This window comes from Chroicocephalus ridibundus, chromosome 2 (assembly GCF_963924245.1).
Source record: "Chroicocephalus ridibundus chromosome 2, bChrRid1.1, whole genome shotgun sequence".
NCBI lineage: Eukaryota > Metazoa > Chordata > Aves > Charadriiformes > Laridae > Chroicocephalus > Chroicocephalus ridibundus.
In genome coordinates, this window is record NC_086285.1 from 134,564,687 (window position 1) to 134,587,012 (window position 22,326).

At 38.6% G+C, this 22,326-nt stretch overlaps 1 protein-coding gene across 5 annotated transcripts in view; it reads right to left on the minus strand.

Annotated features, from left to right (window-relative positions):
- Positions 1 to 22,326, minus strand: part of STAU2 (staufen double-stranded RNA binding protein 2) — a 170,381-nt gene that overhangs the window by 144,428 nt on the left and 3,627 nt on the right. For all 5 annotated transcript variants that reach the window (XM_063327055.1, XM_063327056.1, XM_063327059.1 and 2 more), the window contains 3 exons: positions 6,536 to 6,743; positions 5,308 to 5,438; positions 759 to 918 (listed from right to left, as the gene is read on the minus strand). In XM_063327055.1, coding sequence (XP_063183125.1) covers positions 759 to 918; positions 5,308 to 5,438; positions 6,536 to 6,734 — 490 coding nt within the window. In that variant the 5' untranslated portion in view covers positions 6,735 to 6,743. The remainder of the gene's footprint in view (positions 1 to 758; positions 919 to 5,307; positions 5,439 to 6,535; positions 6,744 to 22,326) is intronic.

Consider the following 22,326-nt stretch of genomic DNA (forward strand, 5'->3'; position numbering starts at 1 on the left):
TAAAGAAAACTTACTCCTGCTTTTTTTCCAATATAGCGAAGATTAACTGCAAAATCATTCCATTTTAAGAACTTGACTGAAGCAGGCTTTTTTTAAAAAGGCAGGGGTGGGGTGGGCGCAGAGAGACATAAAAGGGGGAAAAGGAGGGAAAACAGGAGTGTAAAAAAGAAAAAAAAAAAGACAAGATGACATTTTATTCAAACAACACAGATCACTACGCGTGTGGCTGACATGTGTACCTCAGAAGGTGTTATGAAAGCACAGGTTGCTATGAAGAAAAACTCATAATGCAGGAAATTACCCATCGAAGCTCTCATGCCAAATCCTGACCTTTTATTTACACCACAGATGCATTTTCACAGGATTGGATCAGATAAAATTTCCAACTTCATTGGAAAATTAGCTAAAATAACTCTTTGGGGAAAAAAGTTTTACTATGGTAATAATGGTCAGTTCAATCTGGTTTTGTTCTGTCTGTCTGTCTACTGTTGATCACATACAATCACTTTGCATACACCTAAGCCTTATCTAAATAATATATTCACTTACAGTTCAACCATTTTAGGTATGCACATTAAAAATTCTCCTGTGCAAACTGCCTAGAAGGTCTTCATTATACTGTCATACCTATAAAACAGCTATGTTGATTCGCATCCTCCAACTTAACTTATATCTTGTTAAATTTATTTATTTATTGGTATAATATTCCAACACTTCAACAAGATCATAGATTCAACACACAGAGGAAAATGTCATACCTGGATTATTGTTAACATTATTTTTGGGTGGTCTAGGCGTTGGTTTGGGAAGGGTAGTTTCACTCAACGCTTTGCTAGCAGCAGCATGTTGGGCCTTTTTAATACTGCTTCCTTCAGCTTCCCAGGTCTGTTCTCCGAGAGTCAGCTGCACTGTGAACATCTTCAAAGACAAAGAACAGGTAAACGCTGGCAAGATCATCACTGTGGATTAGACCAATCTGTATAAAAACTTCCAGGACTGACGGGAAACTGTGCTCTCTTTTCATTATATTCAGTTCCCAGATAACTCAACTGATTCGTACTGAGGTCAGTGAGTCCTTATCAGTGGGCAACATCTGGCCTTTCAAACAAAAAGCAAAATTGTGTCATGTTAATGTCAACTATCAAAGAACAGAATAATATTTAAAACAAGTAATAACAACTGCAAACTGATCTTCTGCTCTTGGAAGACTACACACAGGTCAGTTAAGACCACATTCTTCACACAATTGAATGCACCTAGTCACCTGTAGAAAACAGGTAAAGAATGCTTCTAAAAAAAAAATAAAAAAATTTTGTAATAATTCTGAATGGATATAAATGGATATAAATGACTGCACACTCTTCAAGGCAGCAGAGAATTTGGCCCAAACAAAAGAATTTCTCACACATCCTGATTTCTGATAATAATGTGTATTTTTAGGGCAGAGTCACAACTCAAATACATTCAAAAATATAAAGTAAGAAAGAAAAGAAGCATTATCTTTTTGAAGGAAACTGCAGTTCTACAATGTGAACTCTATAGTGAAGACAGGAACTATAAAAATTCAGAGTTCAGAGATGGACTACTGATAAAAATCATATATATTTCAAAATCTGCATTATTTCAAGCAGTATCTATGCTGTGCAAGTTGTGAAGATAAAATTCAATGCATTTTTAAGATATTAGATAGAGTCTGTCTTCTGTGTCATAAGTACGTGTTCCGTTCAAATTTGAGCATCTAAGAAAATGAGGAGAAAGGGTAAGAACTCAACATCTTTTCCATATCAATTCCATACATGTAAGGCAGAATCTAATAGTCAGACACACATAGTAAACTAAGATATACCTACCTCAAAAAACAGACTAACTTACTTGAGGCAACATAAAGAAATCCACATATTAGTGTGAGCAGTATATAAAGTAAAATTTTCATTTTGATAGTTATTTGCTGCATAGTTTTTAAAAGCATCTAAACTTGCTAGATTCAGGACCAGGTATCTAGAGACAGACACGATAGGCAACCTTTAAATTTGCCTTTACATGTATTTTCATTTAGTATGTACTTGCAAACAAGCATTTGAACACAAGTATGTATGTGCCTCCCAACTCAGCCCTATACACATGCACACAGTGCATATGAACTGAATGCTATAAATACGTATTTGTGTCTAATTACAGGCTTGAGTTTTGGCCTACTGTAATTTTCAGAAGCTCAGTGCAAGTCCCCGTATCACGGTTCCTATCGCCATGTTGTTTTTTCCACAGCAGTCATGACCATTTCCTCATAGACAAGGGGGAAGGGAGAAATGGTCTCTGAATTTTGCACTCTGTCTTATCCCCACCTGACAGCTAAACTGGGTATTAAGAGTTAAATACCCATAATTATATGAATTATCTATAAAGATACATCCTTATTATTAGGAGAACTGAAATTAGACTTCTGGATCTAGAGTTCATATGTTTTATATTTTGCAAGAGAGTATCAAGTGCAGTATTCTTATAGGAGGAGAATAATCTTGAATTTCCATAAATATATAATGAATAATCACTACTTAACTACCTGTAACTCTCCTCTTAGTGTTTAGAGCAATAAACAGGAATTCAAGATAATAAAAGGCTTGCTCAGTATATTTCTATAGCTGGAGCTCTAACCTTCTCACTTAGCACATCTGATAAAAAAAGTCCTGCAAAAAAACACACACAGGAGTACGTGGAAATTTAATGAAAGGAATACTACTGCCTAAAATCAAAACCTGGAGCAGCCAATGAAGTACTCAAGTTCTGCAAGATTGGAGCTGACAGTTCTGCCACAGACTGAGAGGCATTTCTCACCGATTTTCTGAGGAAGTTTGTATTCCTTACGCCCAACCTAATCTACCTGACGGCTAGAGGAAATGCAAAGGCCACCGCGCTTTGTGCTTGTCTTCACCCTGCTGCATTCATAAGGCCAGTCTCTCTTAGCTCTAGCAATTCTTTCCTTCTCACTTTTTCTGCATGTAGAACTTTCTCTCCTCCTTCCCAGCCTTTTGAAGTGCTACCTACAACCCTTACCCCTTTCCCTCTTCTCTGTACCACCATCCACTTTCTTTTGCCACTGTTTCTTTTAAGTTTGTCTCCTGAGATGCCACTGACATAGAAGCACAGGTGAAATGATCAATCTGACTAACGTACTCAAAAATATCATTTATGCTAACAAAGACTTTCTGATTTTTCTTATGATGACGAATCCACCTGGAGGGCAGACTCCTAGAAACCCAAACTCCACTGTTAGGAAACACCACTTCTTTCCCAGCTCCACTGTTTCTAGTTTCCCATTTCAGCCCAATTGTCAAAACTTACTTTCCAGAGACAACTCGAATAAAGGATATAAAAATTTACGAGCATTTGTGCTCACGACACTGACAGCTGTCTTGTAGAGCTTTTCTCTGAAAACCATGAAAACCACTAGTGGACAGGAAAAGAGTATGTGTAGGAGGAAAGCAACGCGAGACGCTCCTTAAATGCAAATAGCAGCAGCATTACACCCTTCAGGTCACGCTTTCTAGGACAAACACAGCTCTGTTTCACATATTCTGTCAGGTATATCATCACATTACTAGCAAGACATTATACTAAACTGCTAACAGTGCCATAATAATTTCTATGTCTCAGCTTTTCACAGGTCAAAGGTACACAAGTCTGCATAATCTTATTAATGTCAGCCTTATTCTTCATCCCCTTCTCTCCTTTGTTTTTCTCATTTGCTGCACAGGTCAAATTGAGACAATATTCTTCTGAGTCTACAGAGCACATATCTTTTTTTCACCACTATGAGTGTAATTAAAAATAATAAGAGGTAAATTGAAAAATTGAAAAATTAAGAAATCCATTGAAAAACTGGCTTTCAAAAGTGCAGCTAATGCAGGCTCAAGTCATTTCAATTATATTAGTTCCTTTAAAAGCAATAACGAATATATGTGAACTATTTCTTATCCTGCTAAAATTTAAAGTATTGTATGAATGTAATGTAATTCAAATCTCTCTACTGCTGAGGAATATGAACAGCCAAACCCACACCTTTTTGAAGCATGTATTATTTCACAATAGTGGAAAAAAGCTAAGAAAATAAATAAGCAATACAACATGACAAGTTACAGAAAGCGCAACAGATTTAACCTGCCGCAACCTAAAACCAACCAGTGTATCCTGTGGTGCCAAAAGCCACCAGGAAGGGGAAGAGCACTTCTAATTCCATACAAAATGAGGGACCCTAAAAGCACCTGCTGACATCATTTCCACCAGCATAAAGGATGCACAAACACCAGCCAAACCAGAAGGTCAGTGATTTGTATCAACTCTGCACTTGCTGACAACATAATGTGCAAACAGAGAAACAAGGGGCAACGGCAGAGAGACGGTCCACAACTAGCTGAAACTGCTACTAATCTGCAGTGTGACCACTGTCTTACACAGTTTTGCAACTCTAGAAATACTGAGTACAAAATAGCTATTAATTACGCCACTGTCTCTCTCAGAGTTTTTTTTTCCCCCCAGATTGCTCCTAACTAGGGAAGAAATTCAAAATTACATCTCATGAGAATATCCCTCTGTGTTCCACATCATCTGAAAGCATCCTAATTTGTACTTATAAAATGAAGTTGGATATCCAAACTGATAGGAGAACTGACCAGAATTAACTGTCAGTTCACTAGAAACTTTAATGCTATAAGCACGTTAGGAGTCTTAATATCGCTGTAAATCTTAAAGTTGCACAGAATTTAAAGGAAAGAATAATAATAAAGTTTGTGCCCTATAATGCAAGATCCAAAGATACGGTATCAATGCAATCAACTTTATGGACACAGAATCGTACCAATAAGCACTTTAAAAAATGACACAAACTAGCTTTGTCGTCATCTGCACTACCGTGAAACAAATGCAGAGGTAGTCATCAGAGGCACGTTGACTGGGGGGAAGGATTCATGCAGCTTAAAAAGCAAACGCTCCATAATGATTAAGAAAGGGTGGTGATGCCCTGGGAAGACCTTCACAAGGTCTCTATAGAGACCAACAAATATAAACTCAAAGGTGGAAGTCAAAGTAAGGTACAAAATGGTCTACAGGGCTTTAACAGAAATACAGACATACTTTCTGAAAGCGTTAAAAAAAAAAAAAAAAAAAAAAAAAAAAAAAAAGAAAGCAAAATAAAGAGTAAGAAACCCCTTACACTAGAAATGTGGCTGTGTTTGACAAGCGCACTCGTCCAGACCATGACATTATCTGTTCAGCATTTAAGGTATGGCTCATCACCTGGAACTGTGACCTTACCTTGGCATGAGCAGGCCCTCTTTCATTCAGAAGCTTATACTGGGGTTGAATTCTATTGAAACGGGCTAACTCATTTACCAGACACATTGGAGTTTTCTCTTTGGGGTTTGCCATGTTATCTTGGAGAGGAGCTGTAAATAAAGAGTCTGTAAAGTTTTTGTGGAGAAATGTATTCTTCACAACTTCGCAAAGCTTTGCAAAAGCAGCAGCATGCTTAGAAGAGAAAATACTTTCGCTAAAAAATAATTTTTGCACATATGCTAAATACAATGTTTAAATACCATTTACATATTAATCATATTAGAATATGCATTTTACAGTAGACATTTTGATAACATGCAATTTTAAAAAAATACAACTATTTCTTTCCAAAATATCTCTATAAAAGATGACAGTGTAGAAGGACACATACATATGCTACATTTTCTACATCACCAAAGTTTACTGTCAGGAGTATAGTGGTTCCAGGAACTGACTACTCTTTCAGAATGGTTTCTCGACACTTTGAAGGAGAAGTGGATAGCGTAAGAGTTGCAAGAAAAATATAGCAGATGAAACCTGGAGGTCCCCACTTGCTCATGCCTGCCTCTTCCCAGTGTTTTAGACTTTTCTCACAATAATTAAGTCATTCTCAAAGCACTCCCAAAGAACACCTTGTCTCCCCCTTTAAGGATTTTGTTCTGCTTTTCTCAGACTACTTACTTCATCTATACTGCCTTACTATTTTTTAAGTTTCTGCTATTTCTTTTTCAACCTATTTGTATCTAGCCCTAACACACGCTGTCATTTCTTGCTTAATTTTTTAGGATGACATTTCTGTATTTTACACCCAGTTCAGCATAGAAACTACAGCATTTATTAGGCCACAAAGGAAACACCGAATACTGCCAAGCAGTCTGAAGACGTTCTGTTCTAGGGAAGAGAAATACACTTGGAGACCTTCCTGCACCACTAGAACTTCTCTATAAAAGATACGCTCAGAATTTGACAAAATAGACATGCTCTTTTCTGAGCTTTTATATCATTGATAAACACTTCACTGTAAGTCTTAGCTCAGTTAAATAAACTTATTAAACAGTCTATTTAGCCAAAATATTTTTCTATGAAATTTTTTAATTTATTTTAATCCTCTTTAAGGCTGAACATTTTTCTTTTTTTTTTTTTTAATTAGCAAGTCATCAAAAAGATTCATATGAACGCCGAAGAAAATATACCTGGACCAACTTACCTGGTGAGTTGCTAGAAGGCGCAGGATCCACAAGGCCGGCAGTAGGACTGCTACAGCTGGCAGCCGATTCTGAAATGGATCCGTTCATTGCGGACGGCAGACCCAGTGTATTTGCAGTTGTAACTGGTAGGGGTAGCACCATAGGGGACATGGTAGGTCCGGACAGGTTTGTTGTAGTCTGCATCTTAACTTGTGCCATTGCCTATCACTGCAATAAACAAATTATTATGAGGGCGGCACTCTGCATTTTCAATGTCAAATGACAGCAGTGATATTAACAACAGCTCTTTTTTGCTCCTGGATCTGGGTCACAAAACTATCCACAAAAGACATGCTTCTGCACATGTTACTACACGGAGAGACACAACTCAAAGACAAAAAACACCACTGGAGCAGAACCCACATGCCCTGACTCCAGGTTCTGTTGCTCAACTCCCGGGTGACCCTGCCCGAAACACAGCAGGAAGAATGATTATTCCAAAATAAAAGTCCACATAATTACTCTGTGGATGAGATTAGCACCTGCCAATTTCTCCAAGAGAGGACAGCTTTGCAACAAACTGCCATAGCAATCTTTTGCCATAGTTTTTCCAGTAAAGTACACACAAAACACCAAGTAAGGCCACAAGATAAAATCATCGTTTTTTTCTGCCTGTTACCAAAGTAGAAAAAAGAAAAAATAAGAAAACAACCAACCAACCAACTAAACTACCAAAGAAGCAAGTTCTGAAAAATCACTGCGTATCCAGTCAACAGGTGGAGCGCTTCAAGCCTTGTAAAAATTACTAGCACAGGTACCAGGATTTCCTAAACTAGCCTTTATTCCAGCACCTAAAGCATTTACCTGGATTATGCCAAGCACTAATTATCTCTCTCCATCTGCCCAGATGAGCTTCTTTATTACCAATACCAGTTCTCTGGCTAAGTCTACACTCGTAAACAAACCAGGATCAGGGCACGGCTCCTTCATGCTACTCACCAAGAGTACACTCCTTCGCAAAATTTTGGCTACTGACAAAAAACTCTTGCAAAAACCACACGGGAGCAGTTCAGAGGCCAGCAGACACCTCAGGCCATCCACTCAAATAAGGGAGGAGGCAGACATTCTCATTCCTCTGGGCAAAAGTCTTGGGCTTCTCCTTTTGGCATGAGAAGCAAACAGGATGATGTATTTTATTCAGTATCATGGATAGACTGTATTTTTTAGGGTTCATACACATGATATGATCCGTACAGAGTGGATAGAGAGACAAACCCCATAGCTGCCAACAAACAGCCTGGGGACGTGGGACCTCTCCCAGCAGCAGCTCTGGTCCCTCTGGCTAAGGCAGAGGAGGACAGGAGCCCAGCACTCCTCCGTCATGGGAAGCACCCTTACCACTAAGCTCTTTGCCACTTCTGCTAGGTAATTCTCTCTTCCTAAGCAAAAATCCCATCCAACACCTGAAAAACTTTCTAACTAAGGTCTTATCGAAACAAGTACAACTACATAAAAAAATTCTGATTACACCAGTATTTTTGCCTCCCCCCTAATCTGTTAAAAAAATATCCAAGTATCTCTACTCAAAGATTAAGATTCCAAATCACTCGACACACCACTGAGTGCAACTACTTTAACACAGTTACACTAGTATAATGAAAACAGTAAATCCTATTACTGTGAGACTGCTTTCGAGAAGAGGTTCAGTCTGGAATGTCATTTTTATTACTGAGGAAAGACAGACAACTGATTTAAATCTCTGGAAAGGCAAAAATAAAAAAAATAAAAAAATAAAGCTGAGATGTAATCATTTGCCCTTTTCATAAATATCGTAAGTAAAACGCTAGCAAGGACAGATTTTAAAAATACATATGCAGTTAGATGAGATACATTCAAATACTTCATGTGTTCAAAAATACAGACTAAATTCAGACTGCAAAAATCCTACTGTCATTTAACAGTAAATGTCATACAATACAGCAATACTGTTAGAATTATCTAACTTAAAGACTAAGAATGTGTATAACTACAGAATTCTTTGGTATACTGTGTTTTTAATTCTGATTTTAAATATACCAATATAAATCAGAATGCGTTCAAAAACTTTCTTAATTGTAAACATCAAAGTTAATGATGGCAGAATCAGGACGCATTTATTACACATCTTTAAAATGAACCCAACATACTATGAAATATCATCACAATAATTAAAGTTTAAGAAACTCCTTAGAGTATTAACAGCATTTTGTCTTAGAACCATGAGTACAAGAAAGCCATCACTCATATAGTAGTGTATGAGATACTACTGAACACCTATTCTCAGCCCCTGGAAGTTGTGAATAATCCTTTCATCTTCCAGTATTTTGAAAGTTCATTCTTCTTTTCAAAAAAGCAGAAATTACTAATAACCAAAAAAAATCATGTGTTTTATGAAGTATATTTACAGTGCTATAGTATTGCTGGGATATTTTGTAGGATTGATCCTTTTCTATTAAGGATAAAAAAAATCAGTTTGATAATGGTATCGAGGAACTGTAAAAATGAACAAAATAAAATTTAGGAGAAAAAAGATATTCCTTATCCTACAATAAAGTATGTTGGAAATTAAACTGTGAAATTTGAATCAAATCATAACATATTAGGTGTTGGCGTTTGCTTGTTTTATTAATTGTCTTATATATCTAAAGCTGAAGAACTCCTACAAGAAACTATAACTATTTTGTAAATTAATCTGCATAAACAAAGATGCCCAGGAGGTATATATAATTGCAAGGACTAACTCTTAAGTACATCAGATATGCAGATAATTGATTTGTAATCCATTCTAAAAGTCCACTAATAGAGAGATAACAGAGACAATAGTTGATGTGGTGCTGTCATGTTATTTTCACATTACCAAGGAAATAATCTTTCGTGTCATCACAAGAAGAGGACAAAATTTATATACTACATCTTTTCTTTACATACTTTACATACATACCAGTTTCATACTATTCTAGAAATGGTGACACAAAAACATTTTGTGGCCTTCCAGCCAGGAGCACAAACCTGTTTGCTACTACACAACCAAACGCAGGACTTGGGGGAGAGAAATTTCACTAAGATGGTCAGAGATTAAATGGAGTTATATAATCAAAATAATTTTAAATCTCCTACGTGGGTATTTTTGAAAAATCTGGCATACACAAAAGGGATAGTTTACTTAGGATATCATGAATACGATTAGAAAAGCCCATACACCTCATTTCAGGTGGCTAACCTAATGCACATCTCGGAAACGGCTACACCGAAGTGTCTCCAGGGGAGTTTCCCTCGATGCCAGGCAGTGCTTACAGACGCCTGCATCTCTCTGAGAAAGCCGGACTGCGCAGCTGTGGCTGCTGCCAGCTCTGTGTCTTTATCGAGCCGCCAGCTGCCACGCTGAGACTTCACAGCAATGATATTTCTTGCGGTCTTAATCACATACATGTCTACCCAGCTGAAGCCTGCAAGTCGCAGTGCTGCCATTTTTGTAACGTTATATTCCAGGGCTTATGGTGCCTTCTGAAATGCTGCCATGTTTTTCCTCTCTTACTCTAACCTGCACAGCTGCATTAGAAATGCTATAGCAGACATTTAAAGGGATGTAAATATACTATAACTGCATTTTACTTCATTTCCACTTTTGAAAGCACTTTGTACATAGCCAATTACACATATTTCATTAAACAGTTGGTATTACCTTTCTTGCTAAACTATGTATAAACTGTGAATTTTCCTCTCACACTAAAAATAACCAAAACAAAACAAACTCACATGAAAATAACAAAACAAAAACACCTCACATTTTAAAGTGAAAATATTGTTGTCAAAAAGTCCATTTTTCTTGTAAGTTAGGAAACACAACATTAATTTAGTTATATTTAGAGATGCAGAATATTTTTAACAACTGTGAATACACTGATGCCATGCTAAAAAGCCCCACACAACATAAAGAATTACTTATTCTGATTATTATCATTTCTTGTACTTTTCTGGAACATGAATCACTTTTTAGCCTTAAATCTTATGACATAATATATGAATTAAATACTCAGGCAAAATGATTCTTAGAATATGTCACACTAATTGAATAAATAAAGACAGATAAAGTAGATAAGACAGCACAGAAGGTGCAAAACACGAACAATGAGTTTTCAAGTTAAAAGCACTGTCACAATGCGGAAAAATACTTGACTTGAAACACACGCTGTTGTATGAAAAACTAACAGTCAGAGCAACTAATGACCTGAACAGCCTTCAGAACTGAAGACTGGACTTGATCTGTGCAGAAAGTGAAAATGCATGTATGCCATAGGGTGCTACCACCACACTTTCACACTGCTTCGTCATACAACCCAATGTACCCAATCTAATCTCCGTACAAGTATGTAATACAGGGCACGCGCTAAGTTTCTGTGAAGTGCTTTACAAAGGTAGCAACTGAGGGCCAGCCACTGCTGAGTAAGAAAAATTACTTGACATATCTTGCATCTCATATACCCAATACTTCTGCTTATATGTTCTAAACGGTAGCTATTTTTCACAGCACTGTCACATTAATGATCCTCGGTCCTTTTCTGCAGAACTGCTACCCAGCAAGTTCTAGCCTGGGCTCTGCTTGTGAATCTGACTGTTCTACAGCTGATCAGCTCACAAGATCACACTGAATTCTACTTCTAGTTCTAAAATGTTTCAGTCTCCTCTAAGCCTGCTTTATAGCATCTACAAATGTAATAAGTGTACTGTTTCATCCACATCATTAATGAAAACATTGAAAGGTACAGGAATAGCATGACAATAGACAGGGGGCAGTGCCTAAGCAGGCAGCATCTCAAGGGTTTTTTTCCAGACCAACCCCTGCTTTGGTTAGCAGCTTGTTAATGCAATTCTCCTGTAAAAGTCCCAAGTCATGGAACCCTAATAGAGTTAACGGCCTCCTAACTAAGGAGGGTTTGGTTTTAGTTTTATGTAAAATGTATTTCTTGTGTGTCACTTCTCACATTTACGGTAAATATTTATACATATATATACATTAATATAAATAATATTACAGAGGTCCTAAGCTTTATGTAATTTCTTTTTACTGTGTTATATCCAGCAGCTTATTTGAGGATGACAGAAAACACACAGCTCTGTACTACCTTCAGAGCAGTTGTTAATTTAATCTTTTCTGTTCTATAAAAATCAAATAATGAGATAGCCACACAGTAGCAGTTTAGCAAAGAGCATGACTTAAAGCAACAGTCAGCAGATGGTTATCTAGAATTACTAACAAAATTTATCTTGTTTATACATTTTACATAGGCAAAACTGAAATTAAAATGAAATCGTACAGGGTATACATACATGTAAAAAAAAATATTACTGCTGGTCCCCACTGTTTGCCCTCCCCGTTTGCTCCTCCATCAATTTGTTGCTTTTTGCCTTACTAGGGGTGGTTTGCCAACAGCCATATTGATCTAAGAACTTGTTGCCATAGCAGGGGACAATCCCGCATCCTCTCTCCCCTACAGCAAAAATCATAATACTTTTCTGTCTATTTACCTCACTGAACCAGCTCATGCATGGGTGAGGAGGGAGATCAGAAGATCGTCCCTGTCTGTACAGGGAGGGCAATAAACTCCTGACCTGGAGTGGGTGCAAGGAATCAGCCCTTTCAACTCCTGCTGATCAGCTCAGCTTCGCTGTCACACCATACACTGAAGTTCAGCTCCTTCAACACTGTTCCACACAAAACCTACGATCTCATCCCCGACAATTTCATCTTCAGAAACCTGTGGCCTGTTTGTTTGTTTTTTTTACAGTGCCTTACACTAGAGGATCTTAATTGCAGTGGAAATGTGGACATAGCCACCAGCTGAATAACAACTAAGTAATACGTGACAGCAAGGGAAGTTAGGCCTTAAAAGCATTTTACCTTCCTGAAGTATAGGGGGAAGAGTGGGGGTGGAAATCACTCACTCTTTTATTTTGGTTACTTTGATAAAATAATTTACAACCACAGACAAAAATGTACACAAAAAGGAAGGTGAATTGACACAGAGTATTAGGGACAAACAGTCAAAATCCAAGGAGCTGCAAGGCTTACAAAAAGGGTTGCTCAGCACTAAATCCAGCCCCTGAGGACTGACTAAATACTACAGTTTTTTTACAATCGGCTTCCTCTGCTCCTGGACTGGAGCAGAAGAGCGTTGTGGATAAAGCCCGAGAAGGCAAGGCAGGGCCAGGCGGCTCCAGCAAACACCAGGTCAGAACATTAAATACCATCGCAATCTCAGGAAACACGAAAGTTGTTTTTGTAAGGATATCATCATCCACAGAGGAATATCCTTTGCAAACTCCTATATACGATCAGTAAGACGCCTTCTGAGGAGAGGCAGGAAGGTATTTTGGAAAAAAAAAATCAAGTAGGAAATTGAACAGATTAAAAACTGCGCTCATAATACTTTTCAGCCACTTCTTCAAAGAGCAGTCAGCTCAGCTTCCCTTTTGAATTACTACACAGGACAAGCACATTTAAAAAAAAAAACAAAAACAAAACAAAAAAACAAACAAACAAACAAAAAAAACCAAACCAAAACAGAAAAAGGATTTAAGACTCAGAAGACTGAGCTACAAACTGCTTCATCTCGGATATTTCTTCCATAATGAAACTATATTGGTTCCCTCATTTCCAATGCTATGTTGATGCAAGATGCTACATGAAGCATATGTGTCTCTAAATCAATGACCAGACTACGGATACTTGAGAATACATATTATTTACATCTGTCACCGATTCAATCCTTCTTTAACAACTCTCGTTTACAATCGCTTTGTGTAATTTTGAAAAGAAAGGAAAATTTCCAAACAAAACCAAACCAGACAAATAAAGTAACTCAATATGGAATCAAAGATTAAAACCTTAGATTTTCTCAATCAACAAAATGGCCAAAGGTGGGGATTTTGTTGTCATTTAATTATGATGTGTTAGCAAGGAGGCTAGAACAGAAAAGGCTTACCCTGCAATCGAGATGTGCAACTTGAAATACATAGCATATGTCACAGAGCAAACAAATATAATAAGCAAACATTCTGGATGTAGTAAATTGCTTAAGCCACTACAGCAAAAGACATATAACTAATATGAAAAATGTGCTCTCTACAAGGCCACGTATGCATACAGTGTATCTCACACCAGAATAGTTACCCATACTGTATGGCACTGCTGTACAGTGAGATACGAGGATTCAGGCAAGGATTAAAGACATCTATAATTTAGGTTTCCAAATATAAGCAAAAGGTCTAAACTCCAACTGGAGTCAAAGGAAATACAGTATGGAACTCAGTAGTCCACCCATGGTTTACCAGTACCATTTGCAATGTCCTAAAATATCACATCTGGATACCTGCATATTCCATCAGCTGCTGCTTCAACAAGCAGAAGTCCTCTCTTGGAAGACCCATGCCACATCTGACATTGTGTGCGGCAGATGGTTCAGATAAACCCCGACATGAAAAGGCAATGAAGTGGCAATAATGCATGTGTTTAAACAAATGTATTACATGACTAGTTAATCATAGCATCATAGAATGGTGGACCCAAGGAACTATTCAAGGTGATCAACAAGCAGGCTTCTACCTTAGAATTAGCTAAACCACTCAGTTGAGTGCCAGCTGAAGACTAGACAGGATAACTTAGTGTCTCAAACTGCACTAGATGCTGAAATACAGGCAACTGAGGCCAACCCAAAGTCTACTGCCAAACTTGTCTTCAACAAATAAGCGATCATGGACCTTATTAAAACTAACAGACACAATTACAGAAGTAAATAAACTCCCTTGCAGAGAGATTCGCCATGTAATATATTTGCCTAAGATGGGTCTTCTTGTGAGGAATGATGGAAAACACTGGGGTTAGGGCACTCACTGTAATTGTGCCCATTTGCATGTGCAAGAGCCTGAAAACTTCCAACAAGAGAAATTTAACAGAAAGTGGAGTATATTGACAGACAGGAATGCAACTCTTCTGCCTTTGCTTCCCTGGCAACAGCGAGGCTTAAGTGAAAAGGCTGAGAAAGGAGCAACTCAGGCCACAGTGTATCTTACTGTGCACAGCAAAACTGAACGACCCCAGCCTGTACACATGGCTAATTTTCTCCTCCAGCAGAGAAATCACAGTCAGATCCTGAGTATACCAGACAGACACTTGAATTCTCACGTGGAGACTTCACAGGCAGACATGAAACAGAGATCCTAAGCAGAGAAACTTTATTAATATTCATCTTGAACCATGATGGAAATAAGATTGCTATTCTCACAAAATAACCTCACCGATACCAAGGATCACAGAAGGAAAGGCTGAAACAAAACAAAAAACTCAAATATTCTGAAATCCCTTAGAGAAGACAGACTGCAACCACAGCAAACACTTCGTGGGGACAGCTGCTTGACAGTTCAAGTAGCTTAATTACAAAATTCCTGTTTGAAATGGTGAGGGAGATCAATCGGATTATACACTTGAAGATTTCAATGCCAGAAGAAAACTAAAAGATAAGTAAAGTGAATCTGTTGCATCAGAAACTGAGACACTTGGGCATCTCAACACTTTTCAACCTGTTTATAACCCAAAGCCCAAGGGAGAAAGATCAGTAGTCATATATATGTCCACTACTTTACAAAGATAAACTCATCAGAAAGTTTATTTGTCTCAATTTATTGTTGCTGTCCAGAAAACAGAGAAGATGATCAAAAAGCCATGGAAATTTCCAACAGCCAATACATGCTAACCCAGTTCCCATGCTGCCACAAACTTTATGCCCGGAAGAGACACTGAACCAGCCAGCCAGAATACTGCTGCAGACACAATCATCAGTTTGACCCAGCCAGGATACCCTGAATTATTACAGAGAAGAAAGTGTGAAACTTCTCCATGAAACAGCAAGGGGATCATCAGAGCCTTCTTTGTGGAAGGCCTTCCACATCCAAAACCCATCATGGTCTGAGGTATATCCAAGAAAACAGCTTACAGATGCCTATACAGTCTTACAGATCAGAGGCAGGACACCACACACACACTCCCCAATGCTAGAGGGTAATATCCTTCTTTGTATTCATCTACTGCAACTGGGAGCAACCACTAATCCAAAGGACAAAAGCTGACTGTCTGGTATTGTAATTCTTTAGATCTCTTCCTTACCATGACTGTGAACTACCTACGACTTCCTGAAAACTTGCATCTCCCAAAGTCATATCTGTAACGTTTTTGAAAAGGTTACCTCACCTGGTTCCACAATCATTGGAGAAAGGAGAGTAGGACAATCAAGAGAGGTTCTAGGCAACACTGATACAAATTAAGCTGCATGTCCAGGGCTACCTCAAAATTTACCCACACAAAACGTATCAGAAAGGTTCAAGGAGACGACAAATTAATCTAGTGACTCCAGAAATTGTGAACACAGAAGCTGAGATAAGAAAAATGTGGAATGAATTATTAGAATTTTTGTTTGATTATTTTTTTATTAATTTTTTTTTACTTTCTGGGATAAGTCATTCAAGCACAACCATTTAAATATTCCACTGATATTCAAAGCGTTATACTGAAATGGTTATTTGTTGCCATCATATACAGAGGTCATCATATGATCTTACTGCAGATGATGGGCAGGTAAAGCACATTCGCCTTCGGTTAAACAAAAATGAGTTACTAAGCTTTTTCATGAAGAAAAATAGCTGAAAAAAAAGGGAAGCCTAAGCCACCAGTTTAACAATCAATCATCAGCTTAAAAGTGCAGAAGGGGATTAAGTAAGTAAATGAAAAAAACATGACTCAGACTTGACATGCTGCCGCTACAGACTCGTTTGCATCAAAACTGTAATTGGTTCCTTATTTGTGATACTGAAGTCTAATCAGAGCTCCTTCCAAGAGTTCAGTTTCTTACTTAATTAGTATTTTAAAATTTCTCTCCTATATATTCCTAAAAGCTGTATTTTGTCCAATTTATGCTAGTGACTAGTAGTTATATTCCTAACATCTCAAATAAGCTTTGACTGACTTTAATTTACAAAATACTCTTATTCTGAGTAAAACATCCCTCCAACTGTTCCTTTGTTCTGAAGCAAGGCAAACATTACTTTTTGACTAAAAGTTTATTCCTTAACTAGAAATCGCATATAATTAACGGAATTTAGAAGATTACCTCGGTTTTCCTTGACTGTGACAAACTACTTCTCAGATCATTTCAAGTAACAAAGCTTAGTGGAGTAGCAGAAACGTGACTTTTTCTTTGCAAAAAGTTACAGTTCTTGCTACCGGCCTTACTCACACCCTAATCATTCCCCTATCATTAACACCTACAAGATCCTCAGAGAAGGAGATTTCAATGGACAAAGTGGCAGGTGTTGCGCCCTGTTGTTAGCAGCAGATAAAATTCTGTTTTGTGTGCTTTTACTTGTTCTTCACAAGTGTCTTTAAACAAAAACGGTATTTCACAGCTAGAGTGATGCATGCTCACCTTGAAGTCTCACACAGCTTCCAAGAGTTGCAGCTCCCAGACACAGCTGGGGTCAAATTGCCATCTCCTGTTCATGAATCACTCCTGGAATTCCCTTTCCCTCAGCTCTCCCATAGACACATTTTGTGATGCTTCCATGTAAGATAATTTTGACATATGGTTCATGAGACAAGTTAGCTGCTCACTGGGGGACAGAATGGGACCTCTGCTCACAGGCACAGAGTACCTTGTCGGATCAGGAGTTCTGCAATGAGTTCAAAGAGCCTCCTCCCTATTGCAAGTGCAGCTCCCCTCAGTCAATGAATAAAGGTAAAATAATTACTGAGTACTAGATTGGGTGTACCAGGTTCTCTGACTGAAGAAAAGCACTAAATCTAAGTTTTCAACTGGAGAAAATTAATGGTTTAGAGATCCTGTGTTTGGGGGCAAGGTCATGAACTGCTGCAAAATTGATGACACAAGCTCGGCTCAACAACAATGAAAACAGAGAGTCCAAAAATAAAGGAAATGGGCAGATCACATATAGCCAGTGGTGACCTGGGCCACTAACACTGGACTCCAACAAACTAGATGGGAAGAGACATGCGCCTGGAAGAGTTTAAGAGAAAGCCAAAGGGAACAGAGGTAACTGATCCAGCCATATGCAGCAAGCAGCTACTAATGCAGACCCGTCAAGCATCCTGAGAATAAAAAGAATCATCAACAACTCAGCAAAATACACAAGGACAGCAATCGCCTATTGATTCCTTGTAGCAAACCCATGCTTTGGACAGAAATTATGAAGTTGTGCAATGAAACATAGTCAAATAAAATTATTTCTCTTTGGAAGAAACTACAGATTATAGAAGACTTTGACAATCCTGGAAGAGCAAAAAATACTAGAGGCATACTTACAGATCCCTTTCAGAGTTAGCAAAGGCAGAAAACATTGAAGAAACTCTTGGATATATGATCAGTGCTAAACATTAGCTAAACATTATAAATTAGCTGCACACTGAGCACACATTCTGCTGCAGCACAGAGACTACACGCATCTGACAGGATGGCAAAAGGTTAATCTCTGGAGTTGAATGAGCAAGGAGGATACTAAACTAACAACAACAGAAAGGAAGAGTGATAGTAAAGAGAGATTTTGTTCAAATAAGAGTGCACAGAATCAGCGTGACAAAACCAGGAGACTTTTTCCTCCAACTCCTTATTGTACTAGTGGCACCAAGTAGGATATATCATAAGATAGCAAATAAGAGACGTCCATCCATCTAGTTGATGATTCAGAGTAACTTGTTTCTCCAGACCAAAGGAAGTTATAACCACAACAGGAAAAAATGTAAACAAACTGTGAATTAAAATCTGGAATTCTTTCAAGTATTTTTACACAGATAAAGAGTCAGAAATATAAGAAAGGACAACCCTGGCTAAAAATGCAACCTGATTCGGTGGTAACATGAAATGATACAAAATAAAAGGAAACAGCACCTAAAAATGAGCAGAAGTGAAAAAGAAGCTTGCATATATGAGGAATGACAACACCATTAACAACAGCATAGGCTCTCAACTACATGGAGACAGAATGGATGGACAGATGATGCTCTGAGCTGCCCTTTACAGAAATGACTTTTTCACCACTTACTGTACTTTCAGGCCTCCAGGCCATTAGCTTCAGCACGCCAAAGTTAGCTTCTGTGACGCTGGAACCACCCTAAACCAGACTGAAATAACAAACTTGCTTTTGAACCTGCAGGGAGCTAATGCTTCCGTGCACTACGGAGCTAAGATTCCTGTTTCTCACCTTCAAAACCAAAATCACATAGACAAGAAGCACTTGAAAAGGGAAGGACAACACCATTTTCTAGGATCTCTAACAGAACTCATGCTATTTTGCTACATATATATGCCTAACAGTCTCACCTCCTGCAAAAAATGATGCTCCTTGTTAACGAAGGGAAGGAGTTCTCTTAGCCCAAAGGCCATCCAAGATCTGGGTTGTGATGACACTCAGCAGAAGTTTAGGTAGAAATGCAGACCCCAGGGCTGTAGAGCAGAGGTCTGCAATCCAGCGCAACAGCAAAAACACCCCCTTTGAAAAGCAGAGTAGGCCCTAGAACTAGAACTGCCTTGGCTAACCCTGTTCACCCGCAGTGCTCTGTCCTGCCCTACCTTGAGGATGTATTAGGTATTTTAGTTTGATAGTAACTATGTCTCCCTACCTCCTGTCAGCTATGAGGTGCCTGAACAAAGGTAAACAGTACCAGACAGTATTTGCAATGATACCAAATAAAGCTGCTTCTTTTTTGGTGCTAGAGATCTCAAAATTCCTAGTGAGCACAGAGCTGGCCTGAAAGCCTGGAAAAAGTTCAAAGTCCTACCATGACAAAAAAAAATACATCATTTCAAATCCAGAATGGGTAAGTTGCTGCCTGCATCTCTTTCAAAATACTTGGAAGTACGGTATTAAAACTATGATATTAAAGATCTGTTTCACCACCTAAAGCAGCGGTTTGCTCTCATGCTTACCTGTAAGGAAGATGAATGTAACAAAGTATCATGGGGCTCTGACTGCAGTGGGATTTTTTTTTTTAAAAAAAAAAAAAAAAAAAACCAGGAAAGAGAGTTTTATGTACAGGTTAATTGTCACAAGAAAAAGGGCCTCCAAAGCCGCCACCTCTGGTAAGTTGCCACTGACAGTAATTTGTGGAATGGCCAGTGTCAGAAGAGCCCTGTAATATAACAGCTGAAGAAAAGTGCTATATAAATTCTTCCCCTGCAACCTGGCAAATACCTATGGTTGCCTGCAAGTCGCAACTAGACTGTCCTCATGAATGACAACTCCATCAAGTCCATGGAAATGGGATCCAGTCCTGGCATCTTCAATGACTTTTCACTTGTTTAAGGCTCTGAAGACTGGCCAGTTGAAGAGGGATGAAGAAAAGATGATGCAGATCATTATCCCTTCTGAAGAGGTCAAATTCTATATCTAACCCTGTGGATTCAGCTAAGAGAGAAAATTGAGAGACACCTCTGAGAAATCAGGGTGAGTTTTACCTGCCTTCTGGTCCAGGACAAGCTTCCCACCCCCTTTCATGAAGGACAGACAGCTTTAGCTGCCATGCAGAAGCTGAGAGGACACCTATTTCATACAAGAGCAGTAAATGCGTTGCACTGAATTATAAGAGAGTCAGAAGGGTTTTTAAGAAAATCCCTCCGGAGTCATTCATGAAGATTCCCAGGCCTTAAACAGGTACAAAAGGAACGTCTCTTGGGTGTACACTCTTTAAGCAAAATACCCACTGGCAATATCCACTCGAGTGACATTGCCACCACAGATGGAACACAGTTTGAAGCAGGAGGTTTGAGTACTATCAGATACATAAGACTGGAACAAAACGCAGAGAAAACATTTTCCACAGTCTGGAAAGGACAAAGCCCTGCATCCTAGTACCCAGGACTGAAGAAGGACCAGAAAGGGGAAAAAAGAAATTAAAACAAACAAAAAAGAACACGACCTTTTAACAAGAAATTTTAGATAATTTCTTGTTCTTGTCTAACAAAGCCACAGCTCCTACAGACTTTGTTATTTCATTTATTTGTATCAGTACAAGTGGATATGCTACAAATTGACCCAACACTGCTCTGTTTCAGCTCTGCACTTTCACCTTGGGAACAGTGTATCTTGACTTCTTCCCTTCAAAATGTATTAGTTGTATAGATGCGTCACCTGGGTGACACAGAAGAACTTCTCTGTCACTTACAGCCAGTTAGTTATCCAGACAACTTCAGTTAGTAACATCAATCTACATGTTTAGTATATTGAAATTTCCTTAGATTTGTGTAACACTACTTTTTAAACTGGGCTTATTGTACAAGAAACCGGAAACTACAAATACATAACAGGTGCCAAAAATAAGAAACTAAGAATAGCAATAAAAATTAGGTTCCTCATCTCTTCAAGAACTCTTCCTGTTCCAACAGGTGACCATTTTCATCGCAAGAAAGTTCCCCAGAAAACCTGGTCTCCTACGCTCAAAAGCATTTCCTTAAGCCTGGAGTAAACGGCCTCCTCCAAGCTGGCAAGCAGCAAAACTGGAAGCTTGACTGCTGCCAGTGGGATCCTTTGGAAGTTTGCAGGAGAAGATGAGACTGTAAACATACCCTTCGAGCATGTGGTACTATGGCAATCATTTTAGCAAGCTGTCTTTTCCCAGAAACTAAGGATAGCAGGTTGACCCGTACTCGCCATAATACTTAGCCACTGGCTATCACCAGGGACCTCCCCAAACACCAACAGGAATCTGTGCTCATAGTCTAAAGAGAGCCCCCCCCCCATCATTTTAATGGCAACTAAATGAGAAGCTTACGGGGATACAGAAGTATACCAAAGTCACAAAATTAAATAATTCAATATGGGGAAAAAAAAAAGTGTTATTTACCAGGAAAAAAGTTAAATTTCATAGTTTGATTTTATTTGGTTAAGTATCAATAAATTTGTAACATACTAATGATGTACTATACAGAGGTGTACTTGACTAAAGCAAAAGAAGAGATGCGGGACGACGCAGGTGAGCACACTGTGACCCCGGAGTACAGATTTAACTACTGGGAAACTTTCCAAATACTACCAGCTTAAAAAAAAAAAAAAAAAAAAAAACAAACAAAAAAACCCACACAAAACACTTGCTGTTAAGATGAAGTATGAACAAACTTTAGCAGCTACAGACATGCATGTGACTTCAGTATTACACTACCACAGATGGTTTTTCAAAATTCATTTTTAGATTAGGAGTTGTGACAAGCAATTTTTTTTATTCTAAATAGTTTCCAGAACAACGCCTGACAAGACAATCTCTCAGATTTTTACTGAACTCTTGATCTTTTAATGCAAACATACTTTGGATAATGCTGATCATGACTGGTCGCTGACAATGAGCAGACCCCCTAAATGCAGATCCCTTGACTTTTAATTTATATATATATTAACTATGTCATACACGGGTTCCATTTCCTCTATTCCCATAGTTTGCCATGTGCTCCCACCAACTCTGCTCCCTGCCTTGCACCATATATCCTCTCCTCCCTGAGGAAAACTGCCAGCCCCATTCCCTGACCTGCCTTCGCAGGCCCCCTGACTTGTGCTTTATATGCCCTTCAACAAAATGGAAACCCCTGCCTTACCCTTCTGACCCGCTGGTTTCAGAGACCACATATACAGTACCCACCCGCAAAGAGCAAGCAGACGAAAGAGGGGTGGAGGGGTGAGAGCCCCAGGCAGGGACTCCAGCAGCTCAGTCCTTACTTGGGTG